General features: G+C 37.9%; 7 protein-coding genes across 7 annotated transcripts; 3 read left to right on the top strand and 4 right to left on the bottom strand.

Annotated features, from left to right (window-relative positions):
- Nucleotides 1-1,305: 1,305 nt before the first annotated feature.
- EV154DRAFT_526839 (F/Y rich C-terminus-domain-containing protein) lies at nt 1,306-2,653 on the bottom strand. The gene is made up of 5 exons (XM_051603436.1): nt 2,446-2,653; nt 2,296-2,366; nt 1,870-2,217; nt 1,707-1,788; nt 1,306-1,652 (listed from the first exon to the last, which is right to left on the bottom strand). The coding sequence occupies exons 1-5, from the start codon at nt 2,563-2,565 to the stop codon at nt 1,425-1,427; spliced, it is 849 nt and encodes a 282-aa protein (XP_051452105.1). The 5' UTR covers nt 2,566-2,653; the 3' UTR covers nt 1,306-1,424.
- Nucleotides 2,654-4,164: 1,511 nt separating this feature from the next.
- Nucleotides 4,165-5,211, bottom strand: EV154DRAFT_78169 (60S ribosomal protein L10-A). Its single transcript, XM_051607773.1, has one exon. The coding sequence runs from the start codon at nt 4,889-4,891 to the stop codon at nt 4,241-4,243; it is 651 nt and encodes a 216-aa protein (XP_051452104.1). The 5' UTR covers nt 4,892-5,211; the 3' UTR covers nt 4,165-4,240.
- A 1,009-nt stretch (nt 5,212-6,220) lies between these two features.
- Nucleotides 6,221-7,485, bottom strand: EV154DRAFT_78157 (Plectin/S10 domain-containing protein). Its single transcript, XM_051607772.1, has 5 exons — nt 6,949-7,485; nt 6,696-6,878; nt 6,548-6,622; nt 6,371-6,478; nt 6,221-6,296 (listed from the first exon to the last, which is right to left on the bottom strand). The coding sequence occupies exons 1-5, from the start codon at nt 6,998-7,000 to the stop codon at nt 6,277-6,279; spliced, it is 438 nt and encodes a 145-aa protein (XP_051452103.1). The 5' UTR covers nt 7,001-7,485; the 3' UTR covers nt 6,221-6,276.
- A 706-nt stretch (nt 7,486-8,191) lies between these two features.
- On the top strand, nt 8,192-10,408 carry EV154DRAFT_486815 (uncharacterized protein; the record flags this gene model as incomplete). Its single annotated transcript, XM_051598900.1, has 2 exons — nt 8,192-8,283; nt 8,791-10,408. The coding sequence occupies 2 exons, from the start codon at nt 8,192-8,194 to the stop codon at nt 10,406-10,408; spliced, it is 1,710 nt and encodes a 569-aa protein (XP_051452102.1).
- Nucleotides 10,409-11,821: 1,413 nt separating this feature from the next.
- EV154DRAFT_606899 (armadillo-type protein) lies at nt 11,822-15,121 on the top strand. Its single transcript, XM_051607573.1, has 9 exons — nt 11,822-11,986; nt 12,045-12,101; nt 12,156-12,673; nt 12,738-12,896; nt 12,978-13,556; nt 13,622-14,144; nt 14,205-14,595; nt 14,655-14,888; nt 14,949-15,121. The coding sequence occupies exons 1-9, from the start codon at nt 11,873-11,875 to the stop codon at nt 15,026-15,028; spliced, it is 2,655 nt and encodes an 884-aa protein (XP_051452101.1). The 5' UTR covers nt 11,822-11,872; the 3' UTR covers nt 15,029-15,121.
- Nucleotides 15,122-15,138: 17 nt separating this feature from the next.
- EV154DRAFT_472872 (uncharacterized protein) lies at nt 15,139-16,169 on the bottom strand (the record flags this gene model as incomplete). Its single annotated transcript, XM_051597923.1, has 2 exons — nt 15,139-15,680; nt 15,758-16,169. 2 exons carry the CDS (start codon nt 16,167-16,169, stop codon nt 15,139-15,141), a joined length of 954 nt encoding a protein of 317 aa, XP_051452100.1.
- Nucleotides 16,170-16,328: 159 nt separating this feature from the next.
- Nucleotides 16,329-17,641, top strand: EV154DRAFT_78103 (NADP-dependent oxidoreductase domain-containing protein). Its single transcript, XM_051607771.1, has 7 exons — nt 16,329-16,393; nt 16,456-16,523; nt 16,602-16,715; nt 16,770-16,805; nt 16,868-16,934; nt 16,997-17,456; nt 17,509-17,641. The coding sequence occupies exons 2-7, from the start codon at nt 16,457-16,459 to the stop codon at nt 17,581-17,583; spliced, it is 819 nt and encodes a 272-aa protein (XP_051452099.1). The 5' UTR covers nt 16,329-16,393; nt 16,456; the 3' UTR covers nt 17,584-17,641.
- Nucleotides 17,642-17,741: the final 100 nt, after the last annotated feature.

Here is a 17,741-nt window from a genome sequence, read left to right as displayed (position 1 = left end):
TTCTAATTTACCAAATTATTGGGTCTAGAAACACAAAGGGACCAAAAAAACACACTGAAGATCCAATTCAGAAAAAGAAGAAGTAGGTAAGCGATCTTTGCCCTGGATTTTGCCTATTATATTGTCTGTAGTCCATGGAAGTTATTAGAATAAAATAGATATTAATGGACTTTTTTTGATAGTTCGGTCTATATATTTTTTATACTCTGTCTGATTTAGAATAGTAATCTAATACAAAAACTTGGCGTGCTACGAATAATTTCAAATCATATTGTTTGTTTGTATGTGAGCATATTACGATATAAGGACTCTTAGACCGAGTACGCCTTAGTTTAAAGTGCGGCTTTTATTTGATTGGGGTTTGTCTGTCATTAAAGAGCTGTCGCATATAATTCGTATCCTGCCAACCATTATTGCATCTATCTGAAAGTTTATTTCGAACCAGATGCATGGTATCCCCTAACAAGTTAGGTGATCGAAGTTATGTATATTGTTTCTGTAGATTTATCCGATCCAATGCCAGGTCGATTGTATACCGTACAAGGCGTATCGATCACCCATCATCATTTCAATTTCTGATTTTCATCTTTATCTTTTTTTTTTTTTTTTTTTTTTTTTTTTTTTTTTTTTTACTTTAATCTATCTATGACGAAGAGCCTATATTAAGTATTCACTTCGGACGTGTAGCCGTACTATTTCTAAAATGTGTATGTGTGTGTGTGTGTGTGAAAAGCATGACGACTGATTTTTTCTACTGATTCAAAACTTCATGTTTGTAAAATGAAAAATAGAGTCATCTTATTACCATGTATATAAACTAATGTCACCATAAAGTCATACGTTAATGAACTAGCCTGATACTCGATCCCCTTTTTTTTTTTTTTTCATTACATAGGGGTTCCGATCTCCATCCTCTCTTTTCAGTAATATATATACATATCTTGCCCAGGCTCACTCCTTTAAAGTGTTTTATGGGGAGAAGGCAGTAAAGATCGAGAGATGAACCACTACCGAATAAGCTTCTTCCACAATTTTCGCATTTGTTCTTAATCCTTCGGATATTTATTTTGTGTTTGCCTCCTACTGCAGAGGTAAGTTATAAATGCAGTGTACCCTTTTTCTACATGAAAATAAATCATCGATCATTTGAATAAGTTTTATGTATAAGATCAAGACTGGCTTTGATGTGCATATGTAATGACGGCCCATATTACCATGAATCTGCGGTAAAGGTCTGATACATAAAAAAAAAAAAAAGAACTGACGCCCACATTCAAGGTACATGTGAGCATTTTCTTTACAATGTCAGCGTAATAAGGTTTGCTTTTTTTTTTTCTTTTTAATTTAAATAGTATGGATGGCATTAAATTTCCCTTTTTTAAAAAAAAGTTGAGGGTAGTATAGGATAGCACAGGAATCATTCCTTAAAGATCGACCCATTGATATCCTAAACACTCTTCGGCACCCGGGAGTTCTTGGATCATCTTTTTTATTGTGGCAAACGATAAGCCGTAATATTCAGGTCCAGACACAGTGTTTTTAAACTCTTTCTTTCGAAGCTCGTTGGATCGCTTAAGCACTTCTGACCAGGCGGCTGTAGGTGTGTTCTTTTGTATGATGATATCAGGTGCATCTTCCGCTTGAATGCAAAACTATCACATAGATCAATATACACGTCTCAATCCCCGGTCCCTATGAACACTTACGATGGGTTTATCAAAGGCATCTTTATCGATCGAGCAAGTATATGTTGTAAAAGCATGTTCATTTACCATACTCTTGTAAGTTCTAAAGAAAATCTTGAATTATTTAGAATTATTTTTTTAGGATAGTTGGAAATCGGGGTATGCCTTTTTCTTTCTTTCTTACCTCTGCATTGAGTAACCGACTGGAAATATGTAATTCTGGTTGTAAAAGTTCTCATTGGGTATGATATTTCCAAGCGATAATAACAAGGTTCTGCCTATTTGCACTGGAAAAATATAATTACCGGATTCGTCTTTGGGCACAATGATGGATTTGGTGCCTCGCTGCCTTTTGGCCTGTACTTTTCTACGTTTGGTTTGTGGAAGCGGGATGATCTCTACCTCTGGGTCATCGTCGGAGGATTCAACTTCAGAATCTATATCTGATAATAATTCGGTATCGTCCACATTATCATCATCTTCATACGCTTCATCGTTTGAATTTACTTTGACAATCACATCTAATAATACGCTATGACAAATAATCGGGCGTGCCGCACGGGTTAGGTTCCATTATTTTGACATTTATGTCAAAAAAAAAAATTTATACCTGCGCTGCTTTCGTAAGCGTGATATCTTTAAAAGTGCCTTTTCTAAATGCTTTGTAAGTTCAGAGTTTTTCTATCCTCCAAACTTGCGTCAATATTTCTCTCTCTCCAGATTTCACAAGAAAGAAAAAAGAAAAAAATTTTAACCCCACCTCTAGTAAATTGTCTAATGTCGATTCTAAAGCTTCTGTTGGAAAGTCGTCTTGATTTCCACTTAATCGTGACCCAGAAACGTTTGATAAAGAGGGTGCGACGATCCGATTGTCCATCATGCTTCAAGACTGGTAATTGTAAATGTATAAAAAAAAATATAACAACAAAAAGGTAACTTTTATGCGTTTTTATGGCGGTCACAAAAAAAAAAAAAAAAAAAAAAAGAGAGAGAATATTTATATAATCCGATTTTTATCAATGCGTGGGTACCAAGGATTTTCTTCTTGTCCGTGGCTTTGATAATGATACGGTGAAGCAGCTGGAGGAGCTGTATATTCTACCCAACCTCCTGGCGCACTGGTATGATTTCGTGTTAAGGGCTGATGCTCTAAAACATGCTCACCCGTGTTGTCGTAACTTGCTGGTAATTCGACCTTCTCCATATGCGGCGCTATAGGCACTGCATATTTCTGATAGGCACCCGCACCATTGACTGGTTGAGTATTATACTGAAATGACTCTTCAAACGATGTCGAATGCTTTCTGGTATACGGGTGGTTGTACGTTTCAATGATTTTCGATCTGCTCTTTTCAGACGCATGCGTATTTTCGTTGGGAAGTCTTGCTAATGAAGCCGATGCTTTTCTCACTTTAATAAAGCATGTGCATAGCACCAATATAATCCAGGAAAGGCACAACATGGCTGCCATAACATAGGTTCCATCCAACAATAAACATCTACGCTCTGTGTGTTAATAGCCGTAGGCAGAAATCAGCTTTTAGGTAAAAAAAAAAAAAAGATTTACCTTTGAAATAGAATGGGGTAGGATGCATCAGTATCTTCATTCAACATGTTACAAAAAGTGATAAATCCTTTTGCAGGTACCTTGAACTCGACAATGCCATTTGTCCAAGGTTCTTGTCCGCTGATGAATGTGTTGGCTACTAGAGTTGCTGTCAAAGGCACAATGTTGACCAGCCCAAGACATTTATCCCCTCGTAATATATGACTTCGTCGACAGCATGTAGCATGTGTGCAAACAGCGATTGCGCTTAATCCTGATAGTCCAAAGGCAACATACCATGCTAGATACTATGTAGAGTAAATGTTATAAAGAAGTATCATTACTGTTATTATTATTTTGCTTACCTGCCAGTGTCCTGCACTGAACCATCCAGGTATATTTGTCTAAGGATTTCGTTTTTTTTTTAGCTGCATATCATCTCGTTATTGTTGAAAAACTTACTCGGTGTTGATATTCTGTTAATAAGGCGCATTGTGCAAAATGGCATGCAAATCCAATTAGACTTAGGGATAAAATAAGATAACGAAGAATATTTATAAAGACAATCCACTTGTTCATAGTTTAGAATAAGAATTAAAGAGAAAGAGAAGTAATTTTTTCTTTGTTTGATACCGAGATTGCAACTTTCTCTTTTTTTTTTTCCTATTATTATTAGGGAGTAGGGAAAGAAAGAGGGGGGCAGATGGTGAATTATTAGATTACAATAACTGATATTCATATGAACCGAGTTATAAGAGTAAAAAAAAATAAACTCCTTTGTCGGATAATTTAGCTTTAAATTTGGCTTAAAAATATTCAAGGAGATCCTGGGAAGAGAGCAATTGGAGTGAGCAGAAAGAAATGGATAAGTCATATCCTGCCCCCCTTATTAATTTAAATCCTTAGCAACCATACACGCACACACAACAATAATTATAATAAATAATAATAATAAAAAAAAAACTGAAGTCAAGATTTTATATAGATAAAAAGAAACTTTTATAAATATTTAGACCAAAGAGGCTTCCTTGAAGTAGTTCTTAAGAGTACCCTTTTGAGGAATGAACTTGACGTAACAACCATCAGGTCTGATCAAACCAGCAGCACGAGCTTCAACGAAGTCAGCACGAGCAAGAGGAGTGAAACCCCACTTCTTGGAGAGAATGATCTTTTGTTGACCAGGGAACTTGTACTTACAACGTCTCAAGGCTTCAATGACAACAGCCTTGTTGGAGTCCTTGGTACGAACAGAGAAAATGATTTGACCAATGTTGACACGAGCGACAAGACCGTTAGGCTTACCGAAAGCACCACGCATACCAGTTTGCAATCTATCAGCACCAGCACAAGACAACATTTTGTTGATACGGGTGACATGGTAAGGATGGACACGAATACGCATGTGGAAAGAATCCTTACCACTGGTCTTGGCCATATACTTGTTAGCACAAATACGACCGGCTTCAAGAGCTTCAGCAGAGAGCTGTTCGTATTCGTTGGAAACCAAATGGATACAGAGAGGGAAATCGTCGACTGACGCCTTTTTACGACCTAAATCGTAGATTCTAAGCTTGGCATCGGGAACACCACGACAGTATCTGGACTTAGGGTAAGGCTTGTTCTTACAGTAACGATAACAACGAGCAGGACGGCGACCCATTTTAGTTTCTATTCATGAAAATTTTACGTTAATACCAGCCACATATTTCTTTCCGCAGCTTTATCTCTCTCTCTCTCTTTCTTCGTCTCCACCCAATTTCCATCAGAGTGTATAAGGAACCAATGTCAATCAAGATTGGTTGTAGCTAAATGATGAGCCATGTAAAAATAAATCTTTTTTTTTTGCAAGGTGTTCCGCATTTTATGATATCCATTGATCTATCATATTGATTCGCATTATCCTTTCCTCTGATGTTGTTGGATGCTGAATTGGGGAGAGTAGAGTAGCTTCTGCCAATAGATGGATGCATTACCTTTGTTGTTAAGGAAAAGAACTTGCAAAGGCTTTCGGGTAGTTCGACCCTCATACGGCCCTCCTACGCTCCGTCCTATCGGACCTCCAAAATAGTTTATATCTGTCCGGGCCGGACAAATGTGACCTGCTTCTGAGGGAAGGACCCCCTTTACTGATCGACAATTACAAAGTTCAGAATTGCTTGCATATAAGCCTGGGGGCTTTTTGAAGATGTTTGTTAATGTAAAGGCTTTGACATTATGAGTGATACATAAACAATTGAGTCAATCAGCTTTCGGTTTAGCATTCTACAAATAAATCTCGTCCACACACTTTTTCTGTTCCCTTGACACACTTATTTTATTTCGGGATTTTATGCTCTGTGGATCATCCTGGAAGATCGCTGATAAGAAACCTGTCGTACAGCGAGAACGGTGTACAGTACAGCAGAGGAACTCTAATAAATCAAGTGAATACCAAATTGCCCTGTGCCATGGTCGAATTAGGTAGACCTACTAAACCTATGTTCCTCGTGTTTCCCATTGAAATCAGCAGCACAGTAAAAAATTTATTTGCTCATTCATCTTATTGCGTGATTGTAAAAGATACGCGGGTTAACCCACCCAATGCACATAAACGATAATTTTCTTGGATTGATAGCCGTTAAGAGAAACTCTTGTTGCTTCAATTCCTACCTATTTCCTTGTCAACGAGAAAAAAAAAAGTCAGGTATCGTCGATAAAAACACTCTATATCAATTGAGTGTCTGACTTTGGAAAAAAGTTATTCACTGAGGTTTTGACAGGAACGTAATGACAGGCCCAAATAAGCATAAAGTTTGACATGATGCAGGACAGGGCCAAATTGACTTTTACAAACAAGTGTTATGCACAGTGTTGTTATTTATGAAAACAAGTATTATAGAATTTGAAACATGGGACGGGAAAAAAATAAAGGGATTGAAGAACACGAAAGAATGAAGCAGAAAAAATAGGCAATTTTTAACAATGCCCATACAATTTTTTGTTTTTATGTGTTTGAAAAATGCTTTACTTTTAATATAAAAAAGAGGTCAAAACCATAGAAATGATTTATTCGCGGTTACCACGACCTACAACGAGTTTAAAAAAAGATATATTTAGTGTCTTTGCTTCATTGTCTGTTAATGTGTCTAGTTTGTCTTACCGAGACCACCACGGAACTCGGGCTTGAAGTCACCATCGGCACCTTCCTTACGTCTGTAGTCACCACGGTCAGCACGGGGACCACGGTTCTCACGACCTTCACCGCCGACTATTTTAAAGGATGATGTTAGTTTATCGTGATTCGTTTTTTTTTTAATTTGACAAATAAGTAACTTACAAGCACGACGAGGAGCAGCGGGACGAGCAGACTTCTTCATGGTGGCAGGGACAATTTCTTGAGGCAAGTGAAGGACTGAAAATCATAAAAAAAACAATAATGAATATCTAGCACAACTAGACAAAAAAAAAAAAAAAAGAATACGTACATTCACGGAGGTAATCAATACCCTCATCAGTGAGAGTATAGTAATACCATTGCCAAGAGAATTGGGTCTTGACGAAACCCTTGGAGGTCAAAGATTGCATGAGCTTGATGACTTCGAGGTTAGGAACATCGATATCAGCGTGCTTGGGGAGGTTGTAGTCCTTGGGGGCGACTAATGCACCGTCTATTTAAGGAAGAAAATTAATGCCTGCTTCAAAAATGGTTGCATGTTTGAACATGGAGTTGAAAATTACCCTTGAAGAGAGCTTCGTAAATAGCCTTTCTGTTTTGCTTAGAAACAAGCATGATGCCTTCTGAAGATAAGAATAGGAAAAAAAAATATAGAAAAAAAAAGGGGGGAGGATGTAAAAAGTCAGTTGTCAATGGTTCCAATTCAACATGTCTCTCTCTATCTATCTCTATCTCTCTTTTCTCGTCTCTTTATCGAAAAAAAAATGATGGCCATCTTATTTTTTTTAGGATGCATCCATTCATCCAAATCATCCATCCGTATGTCTATCCATCATCCCCATCCTCCACTCTTCCACGCTTTAGTAGGTTTTACTTACAATGTGGTGATGAGAGAAGGTTCGCAATGGTTGGCCCGCCTCCGCTCTCATTAGAGTATTGGCACTTGAAAAATATCCGACAAATGAAAATTATTGTTTTCGGTCGGACTCTAAAATAGGTTCAGACAAATAAAAATCGCGGGGTTGGTGGCTACGCGCACCTGGATTCACGACGAAACACCAGCTTTAGAGTTAAACAGAACTTCTCCCCCCTCCCCTCTGTCAGATATCAGTATAAACTTATTATAAAACTGATTATACGCTAACTTTTTTTTGTTGATGTTGCTCACCCTTAAACTCTAAAGAAATTGAAATTGTTTTCGAAACAACGTGCCTAATTTAAATTCGACTTGGTTGAAACCATATCTTTGTAGATGGAGTCTTCTCCTTTTCTTCAATCTCTTTTAAGTTATTTTAGAAAGAACGCGTAGTATATTAGGAAGAATAGAACAAAATTATACCTTTTCAAGAAATGTTTGTGAACACAGCTGTCAGATGAAATATTTTTACCTTCCAAACTCTTTGCCTTATAGGCCTTATTATCCAGCGATTTTTTTTCGGCTTTCCCACCTATTAAAGAAGTAATCAAGATTTAGGGTCTGTAGTACACAATAAACCAACTCGATATGTGGGTTTATTCAGCCCCAGCATGCAGATTAATGAGCTAAATTTATTGCAGACCTTATTGTTTAAATTAGACGTTGACATGTCGTAATTTAATAAATAGTTATGCGTTTAAAATCACGGCAGGCAACGTTTTCAAAAAAAAAAAGGGTGATGGCATAACATGCAATGGTTGTGTACATATGCAAATGTAATGCCATGTATCACTAAGGTTTGGTCCTTGACTGGAGATGAGACGGTATCAATCTGACTCGCGAAAAAATCGATCAAATCGCTGCAAAAAAAATTCTTCTCTCCATCGAAAATGATACGATCGCCTGTCGAAGAAGAACGGCTAAGAAATAAATTTTTATCTGCAAGAATGGTAATTTCCGGAAACGTTGTCATGCCCGAAAAGTAAGGTTTGAAACCAAGCCATCGTGGTGGTGGCTCTTTTTCACAAAGATCGAGGATTGTTAATTTTTTTTTTAAAAAAAAAAAGAGATGGCAAACCAATCGAAAGGGGAAAAAAGAAGGGGGGGGGGGTAAATGTATATGACGCAAACGCTATGGCACATAATTATTCATTTAGTAAATCACAACCGAAGAGTTACATATTTCCAGTTGGATTGTTTCTTATCTAGGCAGCCATTTTTCAATATCTGCACAATGACCCTCTTAAAGGTCTATTTGTTTCTTTACAGAAAGTCTATCAGAATCAACAATTACAAAATAAAACGAAAGAGTCAAATGAACATATGTAAAATAATCGACCCTTGTCGAAATAGATGAGAGTATGAATGAACAAATAAAAAAAAAGCTTAGATATTAAAAAAAGGGGGGGAGGTCATCCATATTTTCTTTCACTTTCTTTCTTCTTGGCTTAATTTTATTTAAAAATTACTCTCCCCTTAATTTCTTTAGAAAAAAAGGTTTCAATATGCAGGTTATGTCCGCAAAAAAGGCTGGAAAGATGCCAATGAGGTCGATTAAAAGACTGTCCGAATCGTCATCAAGTTCACAGATGGACCCTGTCAAAATCGGAAAATTGACGATGCGTCCGTTCAAAAGACAGGCAGAATCAACATCTTCGAAAAGAAATTCAAAGGTCTTACGAAAAACAATGGAAACCTTAGTAGGGGAAGCTGGAGGACGACCTACACTAATGAACGATCCAGAATCGTCTACATCCAAAGAGAGGCTAAGATATACACATAAGAATCCCATCAAAAAAGATAAAACAATGCTATACATGTTGGGAGATCATGTCATTGATATGTTTGACCAATCCCTTAAACAATGTAATGCCACCGAATTACGATACAAAAGACTAGATCAGACAACGAAAACAGCCATGTTCATGCAAACAAGAAAGTATGAAAACACCATGAACACCTTAAACGAAAAGATCAAAATCTTGGAAGAAAAGAATAGCCACATCATGGACCCAAAAGGTATTCCCCAACATCACCAAGACGACGAGAAGGATGACAATAACGATGAACCAATCACCAGACTCGAGAAATATGAACGAGAAATCGGTATACTTCACATGCAATTATCAGCCTGTGAACAATCCACCCATAAAGCAGTGTCTCATTATGCTACCGAGCTAGAAAAGGAACGTCTCGAATCAAGAAAACTCACTTCAATCATCCAAAAGCAGCAAAATACCATCTCATTGCTCGAGAGCCAATTAACAGAGACCCAATTTATTTTGCGTACGTCTTCTTCATCACAAAAACCTGAAGGACATGGTAGTCATGACTTGATTAAAGCCTTGGTGGATTTACAGAGCATGGAACTGGATGATAAAAAACATTTGTTGGCAAATTTAGTGAATGAGCGTGAGATCCTGTTACAAAAAATTGATGAATTGAATAATCCATCCTCAATTTCTGTGCATAAGCAAAGGAAATTAAACCGTCATCAAGATCGTTCCTCTATTGATTTGCTTGCACAAATCGCCAGCGCCAACCTTATCCAGGATGAACCTAAATCAAATTCAATGTCATCCTCTTCAAGTTCAGGCAGTGTCTTGTATTTCTCTACAACACCTCCACCCACACCTCCTCCATCATGTGCACTTCCGCTTCCTCCATCTGAGCACGCACCAAACTTATGCACCAGTATAATGCTGCCGCTTAAGAAAAACCAGTCAGAGACATTTACGAATATGATCCAGCCATTCTCATCCACTGATCACCAGCCAAATGCATCTTCTAGTTTCAGCCGTCCACCATCGCCACCCGAATGTCAGTCAGGAGAATCAAATAGTCTGGTGCCAACCATTGAAACCCAGCCAAAAGAATCTAAACGTGCTAGAGAGCCATCTTTATCAGATGAACAAAATCAGCCAGAAGTACCCACTCATTTCATGCGCCTACTTTCACCACCACTTGAAGACAATTCTGATATCAAAACGCTGAGGGAAGATGAACGGAAAGAATCCGATAGCGCAGACAATTCCGCACCTGTCTCACCCAAACTGAGTCCTAGAACAGCCTATCTAATGAATAAGAAAAAGGTCAACACAGATTGAACAAAAAAGAAGGGGGGTTTTAAAGCGCACCTTTATTGTATTAAAGAAATGGGTTTTTTTATATATGTCAATGTGTGATTTGGATTGGGATGATTGGAATAGTGATTTAGATATTTTAAAACCAGTTATTGAAGTTACGAGCTACCTCTTTGGGGGCCTCAAGCGTCCCAGAGAGAAAAGATTAGTTTACAGGACATCTAAACTCGAGCATTTTTTTTTGTTTTAGAAAAGCAGAATGCTCAATGATGCAAAAGAAGTGTTGGGAGTATTTTGAGCATAAAACATAATTATCGCTCTTATCAGCAGTGACACTACTTATGACGTGAGAGAGTGAATATTTATTCTTTTCACAATGAAAAGCTGAGAGAGAGAGAGAGGGGGGAAATATGATTTAAATTTCTCGTTATCCTTGTGATTCCTTGATTCAACATGTAATGCTTTCATAGTGCAGATGATTAATCACCTGCTGCTATCAAAATATGGGAGTGTTAGGATGAATCAAATAACAGAGCGAGGTTAAGTCATACGTTTAGAATGAATAAATGGATTGATTGCACTGATCTTACTATCAGATAAAATGCAGTGTATTTTGAACTTGTCTTTGACGTAAAAGAACTATGATTTGGTCATCGTTTAACCATATGAACCGCATAGTCCTCTTTGTTGGGTGATTTTTATAAAAAAGCTCAATAACGGAACAAAGGTTGCCCTCGGCACGGAAAAATCTTCGGCTGCAGCACGCAATACATATTTATCACAAAACGAAAGTTATGGACGTATTTATCTTATGACTGTAGTATAGAATTGCAAAGATAAGGTGCCACATTGTTTTTTTTCAAACATCCTATTTGTCATAATGACTGTGTTGCAGTTTAATTGTAATTTATCTATCAATAAAACAGAGAATCCAAAAATCTTAATAATTAAGTGTGTCTTTGGTTGAGAATCTGAAAGGCTCATAGAGTAAGTAGGTCCTTCACTGGACAAACGTATGCCTGACAACCCAAGCTTACTACATGTGAAGGTAAACAAGCTCTTCTAATCGTTTCAAACTAATTATTTCGCAGCCTTGTGCAATCTGCCTTCTTCAATCCATAACTCCAAACGGCAACATTCAACTTTGACTGAAGCTCAAATCGAGCAAACAGCTGCTTTTAACAATTAATTTGAAACTAAAAATTAGTCTTCCCCCCTATTTCCCATCTTTCATTCCAAAGTTGCTGGACAGTTAATCGTCGTCTCTAAAAGTTCAAAAGAACAAAAAGCAAAACCCTCTGCTTTTTTTAAAACAGGTTTTCAAAAATTTCGCGACGTCATGTTTTTTCTGACGTCATGCTTTTTGGGAAATAGAGGGAAGGCATTGCGCGTACATATTACAAAAAAATTTACATAAAAAAAACGCGAAGCCAACTACCTTTTTCTTTTTTTTTTTTTAAACTATACTCCAATATATAAAATTTAACGATGGTCAACGAAAAGAAGGAAGAAAAACCCACTCAAGTCGAACCCAAGGTCGAGGAAAAGTCCCCCAAAGATAAAAAGGACAAAAATGAAAAGAAAGAAGAAGAGGAAGATTTGGTAATAATAAGAGAAGGTTATGCCTTCTGAACTTGTAATTGACTTTTTTGCATTGTAGTCTGAGGAAGATCAACAATTAAAGAGCGAATTAGAATTGATGGTGGAGCGTTTGCAGGTACACAGCATTTGAAAAGAAGGAAGTGTTATTATTTGTTAACACGACTTACAGGATGACAAGAAGGAACTTCATCGTCCTGCACTTGAACATTTACGTACAGCCATCCGTACATCCACCAGCTCCATGACATCTGTTCCTAAACCCTTGAAGTTCTTGAGTAAATACTACAGTTTATTAAAGAAACTTCATGAGTCTTGGCCCGATTCTCCTGATAAGAAGCTTTTTGCCGATATCTTATCTGTACTGTCAATGTCATATGCCGAGGAAGGTCAATGTGAGACTTTGAGATATAGATTCTTAGGCTCCACTGAAGAGGAAATCGGTTCTTGGGGTCATGAATACGTTCGTCATTTGTCAGGCGAAATTATGCAAGAATATCAATCACGTTTAGAAAGCGATCAATCCACAGAAGAGTTAATCCGTTTAGCTTTGGAAATCGTCCCCTTTTTCCTCAAGCACAACGCTGAAGCAGATGCCGTTGATCTCTTATTGGAAGTCGAATCTATTGATCAACTTTCTCGTTTTGTCGACAAGGATACCTATGAGCGTGTCTGTCTTTATATGGCTGGGTAAGGACAACATCTATATAAAGTGAAAGCAAGCTAAATATATATATATATGTATATCTTTTAGTTGTGTCAATTTATTGGCTCCCCCTGATGATCTTGATTTCCTCAAGACTGCTCGTGCCATTTACCGTCAACAAGGAAAATATGCGCAAGCACTCAACTTGTCTATTCGTGTTGGTGATATGGAATTGATCAAGGAAGATTTCGAACAATGCCCTGATCCGTAAGCAATTCATCCTTAATATATTATATTTATATAGTTCCCATAGCCAACTCAAAAAAAAAAAAAAAATGTTGATTTTAGATCTCTCAAGAAGCAAATGGCATTCCAACTTGCTCGTCAACAAATTCACATTGAAACCGAGGATGCTGATTTAAATGGATGTATTAACAACACCAACCTCTCGCGTTATTTCCTTGCACTTGCCCGTGAATTAGATGTGATGGAACCCAAGGTCCCCGAGGATATTTACAAGAGTCATTTGGAAAACCATCGCACTGCTTTCAGCAGCAATATTGATTCCGCTCGTAACAACTTGTCTTCTACCTTTGTCAATGCATTTGTCAATGCCGCTTTTTGTAAGGATAAGTTGATGGTGACTGAGGATGAAAATGATTCCTCTTGGATCTACAAGACCAAGGAGCATGGCATGACAAGTGCTACTGCTTCTTTAGGTCTTATTTGTCTTTGGGATATCGAAACTGGTTTAAGTTTGATTGATAAGTATATGTATTCTACCGATGATCATATCAAGGCAGGTGCTTTGCTCGGTATCGGTATTTTGAATTCCGGTGTACGTGAAGAATCAGATCCCGCTTTGGCCTTGTTATCCGAGCATTTAGAAACCGGTAGCCTTGCTGTCAAGCAATCTGCTATCTTTGGGTAAGTTGTGATAAAAAGAAAGGAAAATTCACGGTATTAAAAAAATAGAATGGGTGAATTTTTAGTCTCGGTCTCGCTTATGCTGGTTCTGCCCGTGAAGAAGTTTCAGAGTTGCTTTTGCCTATTGTCAGTGACACCAACTTGGCCATGGAGCTTTCTTCATTAGCTGCTTTGGCTCTTGGTTTAGTCTTTGTCGGATCTTGTGATGGAGATATTACCAGTACCATTTTACAAACCATGATGGAGCGTGAGGATGTAGAACTCAAGGATACCTGGTCTCGTTTCATGGCCCTGGGTCTTGGTCTTTTGTACCTTGGTAAGCAGGATGCTTCTGAAGCCACTTTGGAAACTTTAAAGGCTATTGAACATCCTCTTGGTAAGGAAGCCGAGGTTTTGGTCGAGGCATTATCTTACGCTGGTACCGGAAACGTTTTGAAGGTTCAAAAGATGCTTCATATGTGTAATGATCATTTGGATAAGGATAAGGAGGATGATACATTCCAAGGTTTTGCTACTCTTGGTGTTGCCTTGATTGCCATGGGCGAAGAAGTTGGTTCTGAAATGTCTTTGCGTACATTCAACCATTTGGTAAAGTTTTTTTTATTTATTTATTTAATTAGGAGGGGCTGGTTACTAACATGACAATAGATGCATTATGGTGAGCCCGTGATTAGAAAGACAGTTCCATTGGCATATGGTCTTTTATGTGCATCCAACCCCCAAGTCTCTATCCTTGATACACTCAGTAAATACTCTCACGACAATGATAGTGAAGTTGCCATTAGTGCTATTTTTGCTATGGGTCTTGTAGGTGCTGGTACTAACAATGCTCGTCTCGCACAAATGTTGAGACAACTTGCCAGTTTCTATCATAAGGAAGCATCCAGTCTGTTTATGGTCCGTATTGCTCAAGGTCTTTTACACATGGCTAAGGGTACGATGACATTAAATCCTTTCCATACCGATCGTCAAATCATGTCCCCTGTTGCTATTGCTGGTTTAATGACCAGTATTATTGCCTTCACTGACCATAAAGCTTGTAAGTATATCACCTTTGTTTATATGCAACACAAACTTACCCTGCTGTTTTCATCATAGTCATTTTTGGTAAGTACCATTACTTATTGTATTCACTTGTGACTGCAATGTATCCTCGTTTCTTGATCACATTTGATGAAAATGTCGAGAGCCTACCCGCTACTGTTCGTGTGGGTCAAGCTGTTGATGTTGTTGGACAAGCTGGTCGACCAAAGACCATCACTGGTTTCCAAACACATTCCACACCTGTGCTTCTTGCTCACTCAGAGCGTGCTGAACTTGCAACTGAAGAATGTAAGTCACTTTTTTTTATTGATAAGTGTTTCCTGAATACTGATTTTTCTTCCCTCATAGACATACCTTTGGCACCTGTTTTGGAAGGCATTGTACTTTTAAGAAAGAACCCTGATTATATGGAAGAAGATAAAGAATAATTTACAATTTTTTTTGGGGGGTCCATATTATACATAAACAGTAAAAGAAAAGATTTATTAAAAAGAAAGAAAAATAGTACATTTTAAAAAAAAAAGTTTTTTTATTATTATTATCGTGTTGAGTCTAATGTATGGGTGACAGAAACCAATTTGGCGCTAATGGGATCGACTTTCTTGGTCACCTTGTCTAATTGTTGATTTTGACTTGTCAATTCTTCATTCATGGAAGTAGCCATGGTACGTAACCTTGAGGTGGCATCCCCTAACAAGTCCAAATTTGTATCCAGCTCATCTTCCACCGCATCATCTTCTTCATCCGGCTCAAATTGATATCGATTCCGATCTGCTTGTGAGCGACCTCGATGAAAGCTTTCCTTTTCCTCCGTGTTTGTTTTTCGATGTGCCTCAGCAATACGTGCACTTGACTTGTATTCAAAGCTGCGGATATTGTCTCGTTCTTCCATATGCTCTTGATGATTTCGTTGCACCTTTTCCATCTCTCGTCGTTCTCGAGATCCTTTATTAAACGGGTTCTTAATCACTGGGATAAAGATGGACCGATTCAATTGTTTGAGTTCGCTCGCTTGCGATGAGGCTTTATCACCATATGCTTTGGATAGATCCAAACTACGATCCACATTAGCAATTTGACCTAAAGGAAATTTATTTTTAGGACCTACAAAGAAAAAAAAATAGAGAGAGAGAGAGCTGTGTACAGAGCATACTTACTTGATTGAGTTCCTAGCATGTTCATGGTGTTGGCAGCAGCTGCTTCGGCCTCACCAATCTTTTGTAAAGCGTTCCGAGTACTTGCCAATGAGTCTTGCTTGACATTGCGAATCTGTCGCTGAATTTGTTGAATCTCTTGATCCTCTTCTCCTTCGTTCAACCTACTGGTACGATAAGCGTCTTCCTGACCATTGCTATCGAAACGGTTGGTGGGATCTTGATGACCTGCAAACAAATATTGACGGTCTCGCGAGTTATCCGTTGACGGCTTGGGTGGTGCTTGGTAACGCTCCTTGACTGGTTCAGATACAGCCGTGGGAGTCTGAGAATATTCGGTACTAAAACTTGTAGAGTCTTCATCGTCAAAAGGGTTTGTTGACTTGCTCTTGTCTTTTTTCTTCCAAAACTTCATTTTGTGGAAAAAAATAGAATATATTTGGCAGCTAAAATTTTAAAAAGGTAGTTTTTTGCATGAATTTTTAAAATTCCGGGGGAGAGTGACTTGTCCCCCACCCCACCCCCCACTTGGCGGGGAATTCGTAACTATAGAACTCAATGAAACAATGAACTAGGCTTTTCTCGACAACATGACACCATTTCAGCTGAATAATGGGAACACCATACCCGTGATTGGATGTAAGTTCATGTAGAGCAATGTCAACTCGTGTTCTGACAAGTAATGCAGTGGGAACGTATAGAATGAAGACCATGGAGGAACTAAGACCCGTTGTAAGAGAAGCGATTCGCTCTGGATATCGACTTATTGGTAAAACTTAAAAGCGTAACATTTTTCTCATAATTAACGTGTATTTTTTTTTACCTTTAAAAAAAAAAAAAAAAAAAGATTCTGCCACTGTTTATAGAAACGAAGACGTTTTAGGAGAGATTCTAGGAGAGATTTTTGCAGATCCATCTTTTGGCGTTAAGCGCGAGGATCTTTTTATTACGTCTAAATTATGTAAGGACAACCTAACCATCTCGTTCGTCAGATTATTCATAACTCTTTATGTAGCCCCTCAAGACCAAGGCTTTGACTCTTGTTATAAAGGTATGTATGTGTTTTTGTCTTTTCATCCCTAGAGGATCTTGCCAATCATGCTTTGTTTTTAGCTGTCAACGATTCCTTAACAAGATTTAAACTGGATTATCTCGATCTATATCTAATTCATTGGCCTGGGTAACACTCCATCTTAAAAAAAAAATAAATCATGCAGGGTCAACTCACTTTTAATAAAATAGTACCTCCAAAAAGAAGTTGAACGATCCCATCAACAGAGAAAACCGTACGGGTAGTTACAAGGCCTTGGAACAACTTTACAAGGAAGGCAAATTGAAAAATATTGGTGTATCCAATTATACACCGGAACACCTAGAGCATTTGCTCGAGGTCTGTACTGTGGTTCCTCAAGTACATCAATTTGAATTACATCCTTGTCTTTATCAGCCCAAGGTACTTCATATCTGTCAACAACATCAGATTCAAGTGCAAGCCTACTCTAGTTTAGGTGAAGGTAACTTGATCAATGGAGAGGTCGAGATTCCTGGTTTGCAAAAGATCGCAGACAGGTTGGGAGTATCCTCTGCATTAGTACTTTTACATTGGGCTATTCAACACGGATGGGCCATCATACCTAAATCAAAAACTACAGCCAGAATTAAAGAAAACGCAAAAGCGGATTCTTTTGAGCTTTCGCAACAGGTAAGGGAAACATGATTATTCAAAAAGCTAGATATTTAATTTGAATATATAGGATATGGAACTGTTGGATAATGTCTATCAAACAGAGCCTCATCGCTTTTGTTGGGACCCGACAGAGATTAATTAGATTAAAAATAAAAATAAAAAATTGTAGCGTACTGTCTGGCTACAAAGAAAAAGATTACATGCTCCTTCTAAATAGGATAATCAAAGTATCACATAGCTAAAACTAGCACTAAAGGAAACTGAAAGGTATAGTATGTAATTAAGCAAAGTTAGTAGGTA

The sequence above is a fragment of the Mucor mucedo genome (genome assembly GCF_025094135.1).
Source record: "Mucor mucedo strain NRRL 3635 chromosome Unknown EV154scaffold_158, whole genome shotgun sequence".
Lineage (NCBI taxonomy): Eukaryota > Fungi > Mucoromycota > Mucoromycetes > Mucorales > Mucoraceae > Mucor > Mucor mucedo.
This window is presented reverse-complemented; position numbering and strand designations above follow the sequence as displayed.